Raw genomic sequence first — 17815 nt, 5'->3', positions numbered from 1 at the left:
TATAAAGATAATGAAAAGAAGAGGGAGTATTGATTACCTATGGAAGCTCATTTGAAAACTTGCTGCATGCTGGGGAGTGGAAAATGTGGCGACTGCTTTCCTCTGCTGTGGCATCATTTTGAACATCTGCGACAGAGACAGAAAAGAACAAATTTAATGCGAGATGCTCTTCTTATCCACAAGAGGGAGTGAGGGTGGTGAAGGGAAATTGATTAGTTCATTCACTTTCACTATCTACCAAATAACTGCAACAGAGGGCGCTATGGGATCACAGTAGGAGAATTTCAATACAACCTATGTCGGACGCAAATAAATATCCGTTTTTTAAGTTGTCCTCACAAGGTACATGGCTTAAATAAAAAAAACAACACATGTACATGTAGCATTAGTTGCAGTTTTAACTTCTGCCCAAGTGTAAAGAATACTGTTAGTCTTTATACAAGCTGGACATATTAAGGAAGAAAGGAAGTGAAATACAATACATTTAAGTGCTTAAGTATGAAGTTGTAAAGCGTCTGATACAAACCTCGATGGGGCCGATGGATCTGAGAAGATTCTGCAGCTGAGCGTCAGTTGTGGATGAAGAGAGGCCCTCTATGGACACGGTGCAGCGTTCGCTCTCTGTAGTTCTTTGGCTTTGTCTGGTGGCCATCGGACGACCTCGACCCATCTGACCACCCCCTCTAGCTCGGCCCCGGCCCGACACAACAACCTACCAAGCAACCAGTACCAGGTGTGAGAAAAAAATTGCCAACATGAGAGGAAAACACGGGGAAGGGGAAGGAGGAAAAAACGGCGAAAATACCGACTGAACCTTTTCCTGCTCAAACAGGCATGTTGATGTTTTAATCCTGCATTCAACCGTGTGGAGAGGAGCTATACTGTTTTCTCGGCACAAAGGAAAATTTTAAAGTGCTGTGTTTTCGTCTTGCACCTCTCAGACACGCCACGCTTTCATGTGATTGACTTATCAGATTTCTACATTGAACATCAACATCAGAACAAGATGCATGTGGCATGGCATATCTTCATATGAGCTCCTGAGTGAGAGGTATGTTTCTTCAGCTGCAGAGGAAAGAGAGGAGGAGGGAGAGACCCCCCAAAAAAAGAGGAGGTAGAGGGAATATGTGTGTGAGTGAGTGTGTGTTGGGGGCGGGGGAGCATTAAGGGAGAGGAGCCATGCAAGCGTTATGGTGGCTGCCTTACCCTGTCAGCATCAGTGAGTATGGTAACTGTGACAGCAGCCTGGTGGTGACAGGCGTGCAGAGAGGCCAGGGGACCTTGTGTAGCCCCCTGTGTTACACTGCTTTCAGCTTGTCAATACTGCTGCACCTGGCATACTGTCCTGTCTTATTACCACTATGCTCGATTGGTATGTCTACTGAATGCCAGGGTAGCGCCAGCGGCAGAGGACAACTTTACAGGAGACATTTTTGGCTGCTTTCATATCAGAGCTGACGTTACTTTACTGTCTGAACCATTAATATACACATAGTTGAGGTGAGACGGTTGCTGGTGCCCACTACACAGAGGGCACCGAGCGCTCCTTTGTGACATACCCTGTTTTGCTGTGGGTTGCCCATGCCCCCTCGGCCAGCCTGCGGTGTTGCGCCTGGTCCCTGTTGCTGTTGTCCTGTCATGGTAACCTTCCTCTGGACGCCCTGGTTGAGTGCAGGCGCCGACCAGTTGCCTTGTTGCTGCACTGGGCTGCCTGTGGCCTCGGGCCCCTTTCCACTCTGAATGATGATGGAGGACAAAACTAATTTAACAACTCAAAAAAATCCCAGCCTTTATCTTTGTTTGAAGGCTTCACAAACTCTTGCTTACATTAAGCATTTAGTAAAAGTGTCAAATTTATGGACAAAAAGGGAGAAGCGCAAGGCCATTTCTACAAAGCAAACGGAAATTGTGCCGGCACTGGAGCTGGATGCTATCGCACGGGCTGTGGGGAATAAAGATCAACCCAACAAGGTGATGGTCTCATTATCAAATAAAGTCACAGCTCAACTCTGTTGACATGCGGGGAGGAATTGAAGGTCGTCTCTTCCCCGACTCTGCGGAGAGATGTGACAGATCAATACAGGGGAAGAAAAGAGGCGATATCTCTGACCTGTCCCCAGTTGAGAGTAAATGGATTAATCCCTCCTATAGAAATCACAGCTCCTGATTGCACCCATCAAATGCTAAGCTGCATTACACTGGAACGACAGCAGCTCGATGTGTACCCCATCCCCCTTACACACACCCCCCTCTCCCCAGCTTTTGTGTCTTGTGCTGCTTTGTATTATCCCTGATGAAAATATAATTTGCCTCTTATCTGTGTGCCTAAGCCATACAAATCCAAATCCTCAAAAGTGGCAACTTTCTTACACAGGTATTATGTTGCCCCCCTTCAACCAAGAAAGATTAATTACAAGGCTCTTGGATTGGCATTCTTTTGTTGCCTCACACCTGAGAGATGGGCTGATGGAAAAAAGCAAGTGAGGGATGACAGAGAGGAAGAGAGAGAGCAAGAAAAAGGGAAGAGAGGAGATAACATTGTCAAGCTCCCGTTGATGACAGCAGAACAATGTGGAAGATGGAGCATCTAGAGAATCTTCTTTTCATCGCAGCTATAGGCCTTAGCTGTGTCTTTCTGTTTCCATCTCTCTTTCACCACCTCACATCCCACTCTCCTTTTTTCTCCAAGATGCGGTACATCAGATAGCTCTGCGCAGGTTTCCATTAAGGCACTGACACCCAGTTATCTTCATCTGCAGCCAGCCTGCGATTTTGGCTCTGCGGCTTGATCCTCTGGGATGGAGTCGGAAAGCGGCTTATTTCAAATACTATCACATCCCACCAACATGTCTCATCAGTGACAAGTATGAATGTTTAACATGCATGCCTTTGTGGTTTTTCAATAAAGATTAATGCGTAATTAAGGCCACAGCAGTAACTTATCAAGTGGGTATAAAATAGCCGGCAGTGGTAATTCTGGACTTTGTTGGTGTTACTGTCATTCTTGTTTTACCCTCTCCAAGGCCTCTATCTTTTTAAAAGAATACTCCTGTGCCCTTAAAAGAGGATATCAACCTTTAAGAGCAGTGATGAGGTGTCCCCATCTCTACAGATAAATGTCATACCGCTCTCTTTAATGCCTGCAGCCTTTCTGTGTTCTCAAGGTAAAATGTATGTATGGCATTGTGGCTTAAATACCAGTTCCCAAAGCTTTAGAGAGGAAACTCTTACCGGATCAATTTTGTCAAAATGACACAGACATCATCCTGTCAGTCCCATAGGTTAGATATCTTTTAGATTACAAAATAGACAGCATGAGGGCTTTCAGTGGCATTTAAAACTATTTCATTTCACAACTACGTGGTTTCCCTGGTGAGTAAAAATCAGTTGTATAGGATGAGATAAATGTCGAACCAAAATACAAGAGGTGGCGCTGTACAAAAATGAAATCATATGCTTACCGCTCCTGATAGTTTGACGACTCTGACTTTCTGTGGCACCTGCTGACCTTCGACACCCGCGTTCTTGGCTCGCTGCATCACAGTTCTTTTAGCTCCAGGTTTAGGTCCTGGAGCCGGAGCCGGAGCCGGAGCCAGACCCGGAGCCTGGCCAGGGCCCGGTGAAGGAGTTACAGGTATGTTGTTTTGAGTGGGCTGGATCTGAGTACCAGGTCTGTTTAAGTTCTGCACAGCACCGCTCCTGCGTTGTTGCTGTTGCAGCAGCAGCTGCTGATTTTGGGCTGGGGCTTGGGGCGGTTTCCATTGCTGGTCTGGAATCGGCCCTGGAGTCTGTTGCTGTGGGGTGTTGCCTTTTACCATCTGCAGCCGTGTTTTCACATTGGGACGTGGTGTGAGGGTCTGAGTGGTGCCGTTGGGGGGGATAGGGGTTCCTTGATTTGGATTCTTTAATGACTGATTTAATGGTTGTTGTGTTCTCTGAGGAAACTGTCTCTGCTGCTGCTGCTGCTGCTGTGGTTGTAACTGTTGCTGCTGATTTTGTTCTGGCTGCTGCAGCTGCTGCTGCTGCTGCTGTGGTAGTTGTGGTGGTGGTGGTGGTGGGGGTTGTTGCTTTTGTACAGGGGGTGTTTGCTGATTTTGTAGTGCCGATTGAACGGGAGCAGGAGCGGGGCCTTGGCTTGGAGTGTTTGTCTGGGAATTAAGCCTTTCCATCAGCTCCTTCTTTCTGACGCCGGCTTGCATCTGTCGTCGCATCTCCTTCCTCTTCAGGATCTCCTCTCTCAGACGCTTCTGCTCTTCAATCTTCATACGATACTGCCGCGTCTCCTCATCCTCATCAGGGTCCTGTGGCACAAACCAGAAGTTGACAATATGACTGCCTGTCTCCACTTATATGATAGGGAGCTGTGAGCCACTGTGTCCTATTTATACCATATTACTTGACACTCAGATGTAATCAAAGTCAAAACCCCAGAGAAAAATGCAATACTATTGATCTGTTCCTTCCAATGAAATGAGACTCATGTCATTAACAACTTTATGATTGGGCTTTTAATAAATGCGAGAGTCCTCCTCAGCACATTGATTAGCTCAGCTGCACTGAATGTTACAGGGGGAAAAAATACTGACACAATCGCACACTTAACAGTGCCATTTGAGAGAAATATCTGAGAAAAATAAAAAAGAAGCAGTTCTGTGAAATAATTTATGCATTGTGCAAACAAATTCAATATATTCACATTTCTATCGCTTTGTTTATTTTATCGTGAGTACAAAAAAAGCTGACCTGTGGTGCCGTGCTGGACGGCGTGCTTGCGATTTCCTTGCGAACCACTGTCCTGCCTGCTCCCCCAGGCTGCAATTCAGTCTTGGCAGCAACTTGGCCTCTTCCTCTGCCACCGCCAAGCACCGGCTGAGTGTTTTGCCCAGGACGCACCCCCTGTGTTGCCCTGGCAACAGGCCTGACGTTGGCAGCAGGGGAGGCGGCAGGGCGGGCACTGTTCATGTTTGTGTTGCCAGGTGCTACAGGGAGCTCCCGTAGGTTGCTGTTTCGCTGCTGTATTTGCTTGGAAACAGGTGTGTTCTGAAGAAAGGACAAAATATAAACATTTCATGCTGAGTTACGATTGAACTGATCTTAATACACATTTAGATCTAGATAGACAGACACATATACTTAATTTAATCTCAACGGGAAATTCACCTCTATTGACTTTTACCATGCAAGATGCTGTTTACTCAGGTCAGACACTCACAGAATAATTAATCAATTACAAAGACACAGTGATAAAAATACAGACCCAAGCCAACTGCTTCTCATCAATTTGAGCAGAAAACAGCTAAAATGCTAATAACATAATATGTTAATCTCTCACCATCCTCTGCCTGTTGGACATGTTGCGCTGCTGGGGGTTCGGAGGGCGTGGAGTCATCAGCCTGGGGCTACCGTGTGGCTGCTGTTGATGGAAGGGATTCTGGCCATGGTGCATCATGGGGCGAGGCTCGCTGAGATTTAGCTGTTGCTGCTGGTGATGGGGTAGCTCCTGCCTGTGATGTTGCTGGTGGTGGTGCATGGGCTGATGGGACGACAGTGGGTCGTGATGCGGAAGCTGGGAGACAGGAGGGCCGTGCATCAAGCCCTGAAATGAAAGAAAATGAATACTACAATGTGAATAAAAGGCAGACTGAGACCTTTCACATACATTTTTTTCATTCTCAGTAAACAACACACACACACACACACCTCATCAGATTTATGATGCAATCAGTCTTTATCTCCATTTTTTAACAACAGCAATAGTATTAGTTATAAACACTATTTTCAACAAGGGATCAGGCAATTTCTGCATGTAATTAACCTCCAATTGGTGTTTTCATGTATCCACATAGTTGCACTACAATGGTGATCCTGTCACTAGAGGGAGCTCACGTATACGACTCGACAAAATGCTGAGATGCCAAACAGGCACCAGACTTTTTCTTTAACGCTTCAGTGGCAGTGAATATGATAACCACTCTAGTTTATTCATGTGTACAGTACTCTAGTCATCTAGTCATCGCCCTTGCCACAACTGTTTTAATAATCTAGAGCAAAGCCAACAAAAATTCATACATTCATGACAGAGAAAGCATGTGAATTGTATACCAGGCTCCTTTACTAGAATTGTCAAAGGCAAGAGAAGATACCCAAAAAAAAAAAAATACACACATGTTACTGAATCAAACTACATACAAATTAAGCAACAAATCAATAAACAATGTGCAGAAGTTGCATAACAAAGAGACAATTACACACAACACCTATTAGTTAGAAAAATCACTTACTCTTAATCGTACCTGCATCCCAAACTGAACTTGTGGAGGAGGAAAGAGATTCCCCTGTTGGCCAAACGGCTGACGAGGGCCCATGAACGGTCTGGGCTGGTTAGGGGGGCCACTTTGTTGATTCAAGCCGACCATTCCTTGGTGACCTTGGTGGGGAGGGAGGTTGGGTCTTGGGGGTTCTCTCGGAAACAGTCCTAGCGGGCCCTGACCCGGCTGGTTGAAGGCTGGTCCTGGTGGGCCAAAGCCCATGTGGCCCTGACCGGGCAGCTGCTGCTGCTGGTGGAGGTTGTTGCTGCTGTTCATGAGAGGGCTGGGGCCCTGATGATCAAACATGTGCTGCCCTGGAAACCGTGTTGACTCTGTGCGCTCTGTGCACAGGCAAGAAGACCAAACAACAACAATACAAGAGAGATGTCAGTTGTTTGCACTCTGAGCCAATTTCAATACATCAGCAACTCCCTCTCCAGATGTATAGTGATACAGCAAGGGAAATGAAAACAGACAATTCTATCAAGGTGAAATGGTAAACAACCACGTGGGCTGTATTTAATTCAACATTAATATTGTGAATGAAAATCTGAATGTGAAAGAGAATCTGAAATATATGTTTAATGCATGTTCTAACTTTCCAAGGCTCATTCAGATGTAAATACATATATGTACACACGCATGCATTTCACATGAGCACTGCTAAGAGAGCTGCACCAGGGAGCTAGCAGCATACCCTGTAGGTATATTGCCAGAGATGATGTCGAAAAGGGTTAAATATGCTAAGAGAGTTTAGTAACCCTCGTCAAGGCTGGGTGTGAGACTCACCTGTCATAAAGAGAGGCTCTCTATCCTGGGGGCCTTGAGGTGGCTGGTTCCTAAAGGGCTCCATGTGATGAGGAGGCCGTTGGGGATGACCGAAATTACCAGGCATGTGCTGCTGGAAGTCTCCCGGTCCCTGGGAAAACACAAAACTCATGAATTATAGGCCATACTGGGAACTCAATAATCACAAACAAATTAAACTAATGAAAAATGGGAATTTGCTGTGGAGTATTGCATCGGGCAGGGAGTGCTTGTAATTGAAGGGCTAGGGTCATTAAAAAGACACTGAATCTTGAGTTGTAAACATCAATATGCATGCCAATATTAAAGAAACCCTTTAGCATGAATTTGTGAGTAAACCTGCATTAATGCTACTTGAGGCTTTGTTGATAAACCTTCTAGAAGTCTGTCTCTAACAAGGAAGGGGTATTTTAGGGGGGAATAAGGGCCCTTTTCTTTGTTTTAACTTTGCTTTCACTTTGCATGTTCGGCAGCTTCCACTGCTTGCACACACTACTCCCCATCTATCTTCCAAGGAAAAGTAGATAACGACCTTTTAATCCCTCCTTGGAATTGGAATCCCCCTCAAAACTGTCTCCTTTATTCTTTTAAACATCCATCTCTGTTGAAAAATTAACCTGCTATTCAACACGTGGCACTTCCACAAATGGGCTGCTTGCCTCCTCCAAGCTTATTGTGAATTACTTAAGATGCTATCAAGGCTTAATCCATCTTTATTCCACTGCTGTGTGGCGGTATTTAGAGAGGAGAGGTGTTAGAAAGCTAGAAGGCCAGAGTCCCAAAAACTTGCTTAACAGAAAGTTAATCAAAGGGGCTTACAAAGACAGGGGATCACAACGGGGATGCAATCACACTGTTCTGAACGGTCAGACAGGCAGGTTTACAACAATGAGGACTCTGGTGTCCATATAATACCTCTAACATAACACGGCTCATCCTCTCAATTCTAATCCTTGATAATAATATAAAAAAAGACTGCAGGCTGCTCAATGTTACTGATGCTAGGATAGCTCTTAGCAGTGAGGGGATAACCATGACAATTATAATAGAGAGGGGTGAAATGTCATGTATTTAATAAAGAATGGAAATTTGAGCTTAAAGCATATTCTTTGTTTTCCAGATATGATAATATATAAAGTAAAGGAGCTGTGACTGCTTCTAACTGCCATCAAGGAATATTTTAATTATATAAATACACAAAAAAAAAGAAAAAAAAGAAAGAGGTATTATCTACTAGAAATTACAGCCCATACTGACATTATTTCCAAATAGTGTAGTTGGTGGCATCTCTGTTTCATGGTTAAAGCGAATGTCATTATCTAAATGGATTAAATATTCTAATAACTTTAATTGGCACCGAGATTAATATTTCAATACCAGTCTCCACCTGCAAAAATTTAATGCAGTAATACTAGAGGCTATGACCCCCCACTCGTCTGGTCTTTTAACAATTAAATTTGATGGGATGATAATGTATGATAATCATGAGTAATCAGGTGCCCACTGGTAAATGGAATGTTGCCGGCTGCTATGTCACCTGCATTTCAAATTGTGTCCTTGGCAACAGCAGCCTAAATGCAATTGACAGCTGGGGAATCCAACACTATGTTGTTCATCAGTCCACACCCGTCCTACCCCACCGTCTACTGTCTGATAAGAGCCAAAACTGCTCCCTGCTACCGTGCTATCAATATCTAGCACCATCACGAAACCTCAGGGAACAGGAATTCCATGAAACTGACACTGAAGGTTGGAAAAGAGGTAAATAAATGTACCATTTTTTGACAAAGATTGAAAGCGTGGCTCATTTGGCAGCGGGGTTTAAATCCACATGAATGCAATTGGATGCAGCTATTTTCCAATGGCTAATTTGCATAAATCCATATAAAATGTACTTTCCAGGAAGATGTCAGTCAGCACCAGCGCCACCTGATGCCTGGGCATCATTAACTAGAAGGACGGAGTAACTTAAGGCACTTTGGCTGAGTTGCTAGTGAGCCATTTCCCTCAATACCGTAATTACTTTATAGGCATTCCTGTCATCTCTTGGATGGGTTCTTTGTGAGTGAAATAAAGGACCTTTTACCTCTTACATGAAATCACAGATTTGAGATCCCTTTTCTCTGACATGAAATTCAGCCCTCCTAATATATAGTGTAAAAAAAGCAAGGCGCTCACAGCCCATCCCCATCAAACCACCACCATGTTTCATTAATTCAAATACCGTTCAAAAAAGGTCTCCATGCCTTGGGACACAAACTTGTGGAAAGTGAATTTTAACTGGCAATATATCCTGGTTTCACAATTCCATTATGTGCCAAGCTGGCTAGTCTGAGCCCCAGCCCATCCATGAAGAGTTTCTAACTAAGTCCCGCCACTGCAGCCCCGACCTCCAAAAGTCTACTGCCTAAAGCCCCTATCACGCATTTCCAGTTGTGCAGCCAGACTCGTATCAGTGTTTACAGATTTGCTTTAACAGTATTTGGCCGGGCCAGGACAGTCTAATTGCCGTAATGATATTACTCTCACAAAAAGGGACGCTGACCGTGTGGAGGGGGAGAGAAAGTGAGGCAAAAGGGAGAGAGAGGAGCAGCTGCTACTCACAGGGAACCTCTGAGGACCCACAGCAGGTCTGGGCTGGCTCTGAGCAGGAGGCATCAAGGGCACTGCAATGAGAGAGAGGGAGAGAGCAAGAGAAAGAGGGGTGGAGGGGGGAGGGGAGAGAAATGAAAATGAGGGGCAGTAGGCAGAGAGAGGGTGGTGATAGTAAAAAGGGAGGAGACCATTAGACATCTCCATGCTAAAGGCTGTTACACACAGCTACATCTTAAATTTTGTCTCAGAGTAGCTCCTCACTTCTTTTCACAGCTGGGCACAGACCGGGGAGATCAAGGAAATGTGAAATACATGTGAATCATTTTCCAATTTCAACAAATGAAATGAATAAGACGTTTGCTGCTTGACAACATTTGGCACAATACAATTCAATAAGTGCTTTTTTTTCACGTTGCATACTGCTGGCAGGAATACTGATTCAAAATAACGATTAATGTAATTGTATGTCAACATTTAGAGCTGGAAAACATTCAACTGGAATCTATGGCTTAAATAAATATATAAATAAATAGACAGACATATATACAAACACATCCACACACACACACACTTAATCATAACCACAGGCAATCCCTGATCTTCCAGAACACGTCTTTCTCTCAGGAGCAAACTCAAACCCCCACATGCATGCAGTGATACACACAAAACACACACACACATACATACACACACACGCTTTGCTAACAAAATTTCAATCTGGGCCTGGACAGACAGGCCAGATAAACCCATCTCAGGGAACGAAATGGTGATGCCGCCAGAAAAAAAAAAAAAAAGAGGATAAACCCATTACTGGCTCAGAGAGCTATTCACTTGTCACTCAACCAAACAACAAAATGACATTCTAATCCAGACACCTTTCAGGACAGTGTAAGGATAACTGCCAGCCAAAATGGCATCATGCACCTCAGCTGAGGATTTTGCTGATAAACTAGGGTTGCACAGTTTTGGATAAAATGGCAATTCAATTCTCAGATTTGACTATAAATCTTTCAGAAATATTTTTTTATTTTAAAAAAATCCATAAATTTTTTATTCTTCTTCATGTACAAAAGTATGGGACCAGTACTTTGCACAAGACAAAAGGAAAACCTGGGGTTTAAACAGACACGTCATAACCAGCTGCTTGACTTTAATGCTGAAGGGTTAGCATTAGATTAGATTGAAAAATCAATATCAATGCTATTGATGATAGGCAGAGCTGTGGTGAATCTAGGGGAAAGAAATTGCCTTAGACGTCATATGTATGGAAAAAGCCTTTGATTGATGGATGATTAATTTACCTTGTACAGAGGATGACCCAGGCCCTCTGAAATGGGGGTTAATGTGAATGTTTTTGGGCTGTGGATGCGGTTGCTGCTGGTGATGCTCGGGGAAGTGGGGTGGCGGGGAGCTCATCATTCGTGGTGGCGGCTCCATCTGGGGCCGCAACGGCGGGGAGCGGTGAGCCATGTGTGGGGGGATGAGGGGCTGCAGGGGCTGCTGGGCCAGTGGGCGCCCGTGCTCTTGGAAGGGAGGAGGTCCTCTTGGACGCGAAGGGTGGTGCTGCTGGGACTGCAGTTGCTGCTGATGAGGCTGATGAGGAGGAGGCATTCTGGAGGGTGGCTGCTAATTGGAAAGAGATGGGGAAACGGAGAGGAGGGAAAACCAAAACAACCTGTCAAAACACATTTCTTTCTGGGAAGATTCTGATATCATTGCTTGCAGCCATGTGATGACACGCCAACAAGTCAATTCACCAGCAAAAATGAAGACGATATCCTCAAGTAATTTATTGCAAGTCTCCCATGAAGATTAGAAGAGCATGTGTTTCTTTCAAAATTAAAATAAGTGACATAACTAGAAACAACCTTGGAGGGATCACAATACGTACTTATAATAAACTGAGCTACAGTCATTAAGAGGAAGAAACAACGCCGACAGTCATGCTGGCACTTGAATATATCAACCATGGACGCACCAACTGACGAATGTTGGACAAATAATTATATAGTTTGATGTTTCAAATGGGCCCTTGATAATTGGCCAGTCTATCTATTTAAACTACCAAACATTCAAACAAATAAACAAACATGCCATTGACCAATTTAGTCAAGTAGTTTCAAGTAGTTAGCTACAACTCTATGTTGTAAAAAAGCACAAGCTCATTAACAGCAGTCAGCACATTGTTTGTGGTCTTGGCATGTCGTCCATCTGCCTTTAAGTTTTCAGTTGCAGTGCTCCCATTTTGTTTTGAATGTTACAGCCCATTATCATTAATTAATAGCACCTAAAATAATGAAGTAGAGAAGTGTCATGACGGTTTGAGAGGGATCACTAACACAAAGGTATATGGACAATTTGTGCTTTTGTTTTTGTGTACTATATGAAAAGTCCTAGCCCAGTTTTAAAATCTGTTAACCTTCCACTGTGTTACTGTTGATTGTCATCACTGACTCTTTTTTATCTAAGTTACATGTTCAAAGTGACTTACACTTTTAAGGGTCTTGTATGAACTGCTGAGCCATGTAAATCAAAGGATTAAATGCATGAATTGATATCAAATAATTAAAGCTCACAAGAAACTAAATCCAGGGCAAAGAACAAATTAAATTTTGTATAATACTGTCTAAATGGACTACTGCCAAATGATTTGCTATAATCCATATATCAACAATGATACAGAGAAGAATGTTGACTCTTTTTTTCATGCGTAAACGACCACTGCTTTGGGAGGTCTTAGACAGTAAAGACAACAGCAGTGAACAAAACACATTTTAAGTACAAAGAAATTCAGCCTTGTTGTAACTGTGACAAGTACAAGAAAAAGTCAAGCCATTTCAAATCATCTTATCCAGTGAAGCCTTTATGCTCCCTTTAGCTGCTCGTCAAGAGGAGTGGTTCAGCACAAAGTTAAGTGTTACTCTGTGTAGCTAAATAGATTATCCCTTTTATGTTGTTCAGGCAGAAGATGGAGGTGTACAGTACTTTACCTGCATGCCCATGTTTCCCATCAAGGGTAGCCTCTGGTCATTCATTCTTCCTCTGTGTACTCCTCTGAAATCTACCATTCCAAAGCCTGGGAAGCCTCCTCTTCCTCTGCCTCCTCGCCCGCCGCCTCCTCCTCCAAATCCTCCTCCTCCTCCTCTCCCTCGGCCACCATAACGGTTTTGTCTCTTTTGCCTTTCTTGTTCTTCAAAATCCCTCAGATCCTGCTTGGCCTTCTCTGACAGTTCTGATGATAATTGCAAGGGAAAAACAGCGTTTGAATATTAACTTTCTGGAAAAACTTGAATTTAGGATAAAGTTCAAGTCCGTATTAATGTGTAACTACATAACTATAACTGATTAGGAGAGATTCTAGATCACAAAATATGTGAAAATTCACTCTGGTTGTCAATGAATCAAGGACAAGTTATGTTTAGCAGGAAACACTTGTACCTAATGTTTCAGGGATGTTCCTCCTTTTACTGCCTGCATCAGCCAGCCGCACAACAGCGCCATCCTTTCTCTCTGATTTGAACCGTATACGACCAGACTCTTCATCTTCCTCATCTTCCTCGTCCGATTCCTCCTTGGTTTCTTCTTCAGGCACGGCTTCATTTTCAACCTTAAGACATTTACACGTTAAAACAAAGGTCTATCTCTCATCTTTCACCTTCACAGACCTGTTTTTATTGGAGAAGGTTAATTAATAATAATTAAACAATTTACACAATCAATGTTACTTTACTAAAGCTTCTCTGTAATTAAAAAAGCTAAAAAACATTTTAAGCAGGGTTTATAGATTATAAATTAAACGTGAAACTACACAGATTTCAATGCACTATTTAACATCAGACTCAATTCTTCACACACTGAGTTATCATGAAGGGTAAAAACGTTAAGCAGTGGTTAGCTATCTGCATCCCCTGTGCTAGAAAGTGCAACCAATCTATAATAACAAAGCTAAGGTGCTGAGTGGAGGCTTTTAACAAACCTCATCAGTGTCAAAGACCTGAGAGTCCTCTGCAGTGTCTTCCTCCTCCTCTTCCTGCTGCTGTTCTCCCCCCACCTCGTCCTCCTCGGGGGCCTCCTCCTGTTGGACTCCATGTTCATCCAAGGGCTCATCATAGGTGGTTTGAAATTCATCATCATCCTTCAAAGATCACATGGATAATATGTATTGATTAGTTTAAGTGGTAACAACACTCTGATAAGGATCAGCAATGGCTCCCTGCATTTCAGCCGTTGCGGGAAACCCAGCTGTTACTGTGCTCCCACTGAATCTGCCTACTACTACCACCATGTAAGGCTTATATGATGTAGGGCAAATACACAAGCATACAGAGCACATTACCAATTCAACTACCATCCTTTTTTTAATGGATAAAATAAATAAAACAAGGCAACATTATGAAATACTTAAAATTTCTACTAATTCTTCATAAATATTAAAAGACAAAGACAAAAATAATACAGAGCATAAAGGCAAACATTAAAATGTTATGGAGAGGATTTTGGGGAGGCACTATGTACCCCCCTCCTCCCTTTCTACCACAAATTACCATAACAGTGGGAGCAAGGCTTCATTACTATTCCTGACAGCATTTGAAATTCAATGAGATGTAAATGTTTGACATGATATACAGAAATGCAGGCACAGATAAAAACACTCCTCCCCGCTTCAATGATGGTGAAAATATCATTGACTGACTCCTCGCAAATCACACCGTTATTGGCCACACTGTAAGTTCATGACTCCATGCCAAAACATGGCACAGATGCAAACATTCTGGGAAATGACAAATCATTTTTTCCCCCTCCACCATAACAAGATTTCAGTTCAAGTTGTGATACGATCACTTCATGTAAGCTCAAATACACATCTTAGTCATTCCAGAAAACCAACAAGCAAAGAGACTCGCTGCACAAACTGGTATAGCCATTGCTGGTTATTCAAACATCCTGTCTGCATCAACAACCTCTGACAAAAAATTCATAGCTAAATAAGGTCAGACTGTAGGTCACACAATGCTGTTTGGTGCTGCGCTCCATTAACCTGCAAAACTGCAGCACATATTAATGCAGTAAAGAGACAAAAAACACTCTGTGTAAAGCTGATGGATGGACATGCCGCCCTAAGGGAACTAAACAGCTTAATCCTTTAAACTGTTCCACATAGTAACTACCTATTGAATACCATAGCGTGCAAAATGCCATGGCTCGGCAGTTTAGTGACCTTGTAAACCGTTATTACAACAAATACTACACATCCACACATACCGATATTTCCAAAATCTAAAGTAGGTATCCACTTGAGCTGTGTACCCTCAGTAAGAAGGTCAACGTCTTGTCTTTCTTTGGAGAAAGGGGGTAGGCTAATATATCTCTGTCAGGTGCCAAACACCATCACACCCTCGTAAATGGACCATAACGGACATTTGCACATGGATCTGGTCTTATCTAAGTGTGGGCTAAGAGGGAAGGGAAGCGAATGAAAAGGAAACTCGCATCAATCATTAGAAAACTGTATGGGGTGTCCTCGGGAAGGTCAATAATCTTTTCACCTGCATGAGACTTTATCAGATCCAGTCCAAAGCCCTAGATAAAAGCCCCCCACATTAACCTCCGTCGATTGGCAGCACATCTCTTCAACACAAAGCAGCTTCTTACTCCCCCAAAGATACAGGGCCCAAGGTCACAATGGCATGGGGATTTGGAGGCGACAGCAGAGCATTACTTCACACCAAACAAGCTGTCAACACAAACTTTGTCAGCAAGATGGAGAAATTAACTGGCAGGAAGTGATAATGAATCTAATCCTCCCCTGCCCAAAAACGCCAACCTACATCTCCTTCTACTGAATAGATTCAGTCCTGACTGTCCTCTTTCTGAGACAAGAAAACTGACATTATCTCTTGGATACAATAGCGTAGACAGAAAGGGGAGGTGGTGGAGGACGTACGTGTGTGTGTGTGTTTGTGTGTGTGTATCTGGGGGCGTTTATATGTGAGTAGGCAAATGTGAGAACTCACTTGAAATTCGCCATCTAAGGGCTCATTGATTTGGATGTCTAGCACTTCATCCTGGTAGCCATCTTCACCCTCAGCTACCTCTCCGGTGTAATCCATCTGGTCTTCAGGCATCTCTGCGTTGTCGCCCTGGCCATATTCCTCCGTGTACTGCTCTTCCTCCTCTTGCTGATACCCCTCCTCCTCTACACCCCCTTCTTCACAGCCTTCTGCACCCAGGTTCACGATGTCATCTGTGTAGTCTGCTTCCTGCAAGTTAGCCTGCTGGTTATAGGATGTGCCTAAGCTGTATGAGGCATTGAGGGTCATATCCTGACCACTGAAGAAAAAAACAGACAAACAAAACAAAACATTACACTTTCCAGAAAAAGCATTAATTAAGTATACTGGAAACATATGCAAGACACTCAAGGTTAATTTTGTCAGCTTTACAACTAAAAATATTATAAAAGTCAACATAACACTGATAAGTAATACCTTATATTAACATCTTCATCATCACTTTGTAGAAGGTCATCATTCAGCTCTCCATCTGACACTTCTGAGGGATTCTGAAACAAAAATCAAAAATCATATTAAAGCTCTTTTATAAATCTCTTCTTCTTTCCCTTAGTGTTGTCTCTGTGTGTGTCTGTGTGTCTGTGTGTGTGTAAAATGTGGGGGCAGGGGACCACCTCCAACCCCAAAGGATGCTCTATTCCCATGTGGTGAAGACAATCTGGGCAGGTCAACACAGTTCTTTTTTGTCCACTGTACTTCCTCCTGGTTCACATCAACAGTTCCCCCCGTGGAGGCGCCACCTGCTCCAAGTCCACTGTTCATTTCTATTTTTTAAATGTTCTATCAACACCCAATGTTCTGTATTTTGTTTGTGTCCCGCTTGTGGGCAAATAAATCACACCGATAAGCAAAGTAAACAAAAAGGTCGGATTCAAAGAAATTTTGTTGAATCTTACCTCCTCCAACAATTCTTCTTCCAAATCACTGTAAAGGGAAAGAGACGATAACAGGTTAGCAGAGTCAAGCACCGAAAAACACTTAATTTTTTCAGTTTTCAGCACTGTCTGGATCTTGATCTTTATAGTATTGTATTTATTTACTTATCCTAACACACCAAGATCATGTCAATTCTCACTAAGCATGATTCCTTGACATGATCCCGATCACACAGTCATGAGTAGCATTGTTCTTTAAGATCACATTGTACTGACACCACATGTCAGCAGACTGGCAGATTGTGGTGCTATAGACAACCAAGCACAATATAGGAGCCTCAATCTGCATGCGTTGTACAGATTGCAGAGTCCCTTCACCTGATAAGGATGCCCAAACTACTGTGTGTTGATCCTGAAGACGCTGTTTTTGTCTACACAGGCAGGACACAGTGTAACCATGTTAGATAATGTATGACTCACAGAACTGTATTTACTCTGACATCCCCTGCACCCTGTACTCATTTGCATGTCGTGCCTGAGAGTGCAGTGGGTCCGTTTGCAAACCCCTTGAATAAAACTTAGAAAAGACAAGAGTTTGAGCACTTTTTTGGTCAACAGAAAAATTGCCAGAACAGAGCATGAAGAGAGGCATCATAATTATTTTCACTGGCCTATCCACAAGTTTCTGAACGTCAAAACCAGAAGCCGGTTTTGCTCTTCCGCTGGAATTGTATGTTTACGTTTCCATGGTTTCAGTACTTGTCAATAGTTGCGGGAAACACATGGATCTATTAACGCTGGCTTTTAACATGGATGTCCATTTGTGTGATATCCATTATTAAAAGCTGGCGTGATTATCCATGCATTTTACAGATTTTCAATGAAAAAAAAAATCCATGCATTTACCACGACTACTGGAACCATGGAAATGTAAACATACAATTCCACTGGAAGAGCAAAACCGGCTTATGTTTTTGACGTTCGGAAAAAGGTGGATAGTTACAATGTCTCAACTTTATACAAATGTGAAACAGGCATGAAAACAATAAAACATTTTAAAGCTTTTTTAGTAAATGCATGGAAAACAAAGAGGACCACATGTTCCTTGCTCTGAATAAAAGTGCAAAAAAAGTCAAAGCAAACAAAGACAGAGCTGCAG

The 17815-nt window shown here is 43.1% G+C and overlaps 1 protein-coding gene across 3 annotated transcripts in view; it reads right to left on the bottom strand.

The window, feature by feature from the left end:
• The window catches only part of rbm33a (RNA binding motif protein 33a), a 29345-nt gene that overhangs the window by 5631 nt on the left and 5899 nt on the right, over nt 1-17815 (bottom strand). The window contains exons 3-18 of one of the 3 annotated variants that reach the window (XM_083995657.1): nt 16678-16705; nt 16199-16272; nt 15725-16040; nt 13687-13845; nt 13149-13317; nt 12701-12942; nt 11012-11336; nt 9720-9781; nt 7098-7227; nt 6282-6649; nt 5333-5596; nt 4744-5040; nt 3462-4301; nt 1560-1736; nt 527-712; nt 38-126 (exon numbers count right to left, since the gene is read on the bottom strand). In XM_083995657.1, coding sequence (XP_083851783.1) covers nt 38-126; nt 527-712; nt 1560-1736; nt 3462-4301; nt 4744-5040; nt 5333-5596; nt 6282-6649; nt 7098-7227; nt 9720-9781; nt 11012-11336; nt 12701-12942; nt 13149-13317; nt 13687-13845; nt 15725-16040; nt 16199-16272; nt 16678-16705 — 3726 coding nt within the window. The remainder of the gene's footprint in view (nt 1-37; nt 127-526; nt 713-1559; nt 1737-3461; nt 4302-4743; nt 5041-5332; nt 5597-6281; nt 6650-7097; nt 7228-9719; nt 9782-11011; nt 11337-12700; nt 12943-13148; nt 13318-13686; nt 13846-15724; nt 16041-16198; nt 16273-16677; nt 16706-17815) is intronic. The other 2 variants (XM_083995659.1, XM_083995658.1) reach the window with 2 other exon arrangements.

This window comes from Trachurus trachurus (assembly GCF_905171665.1).
Source record: "Trachurus trachurus genome assembly, chromosome: 20".
NCBI lineage: Eukaryota > Metazoa > Chordata > Actinopteri > Carangiformes > Carangidae > Trachurus > Trachurus trachurus.
Note: the sequence above shows the minus strand (reverse complement) of the source record. Positions and strands in the feature narration are given on the sequence as shown.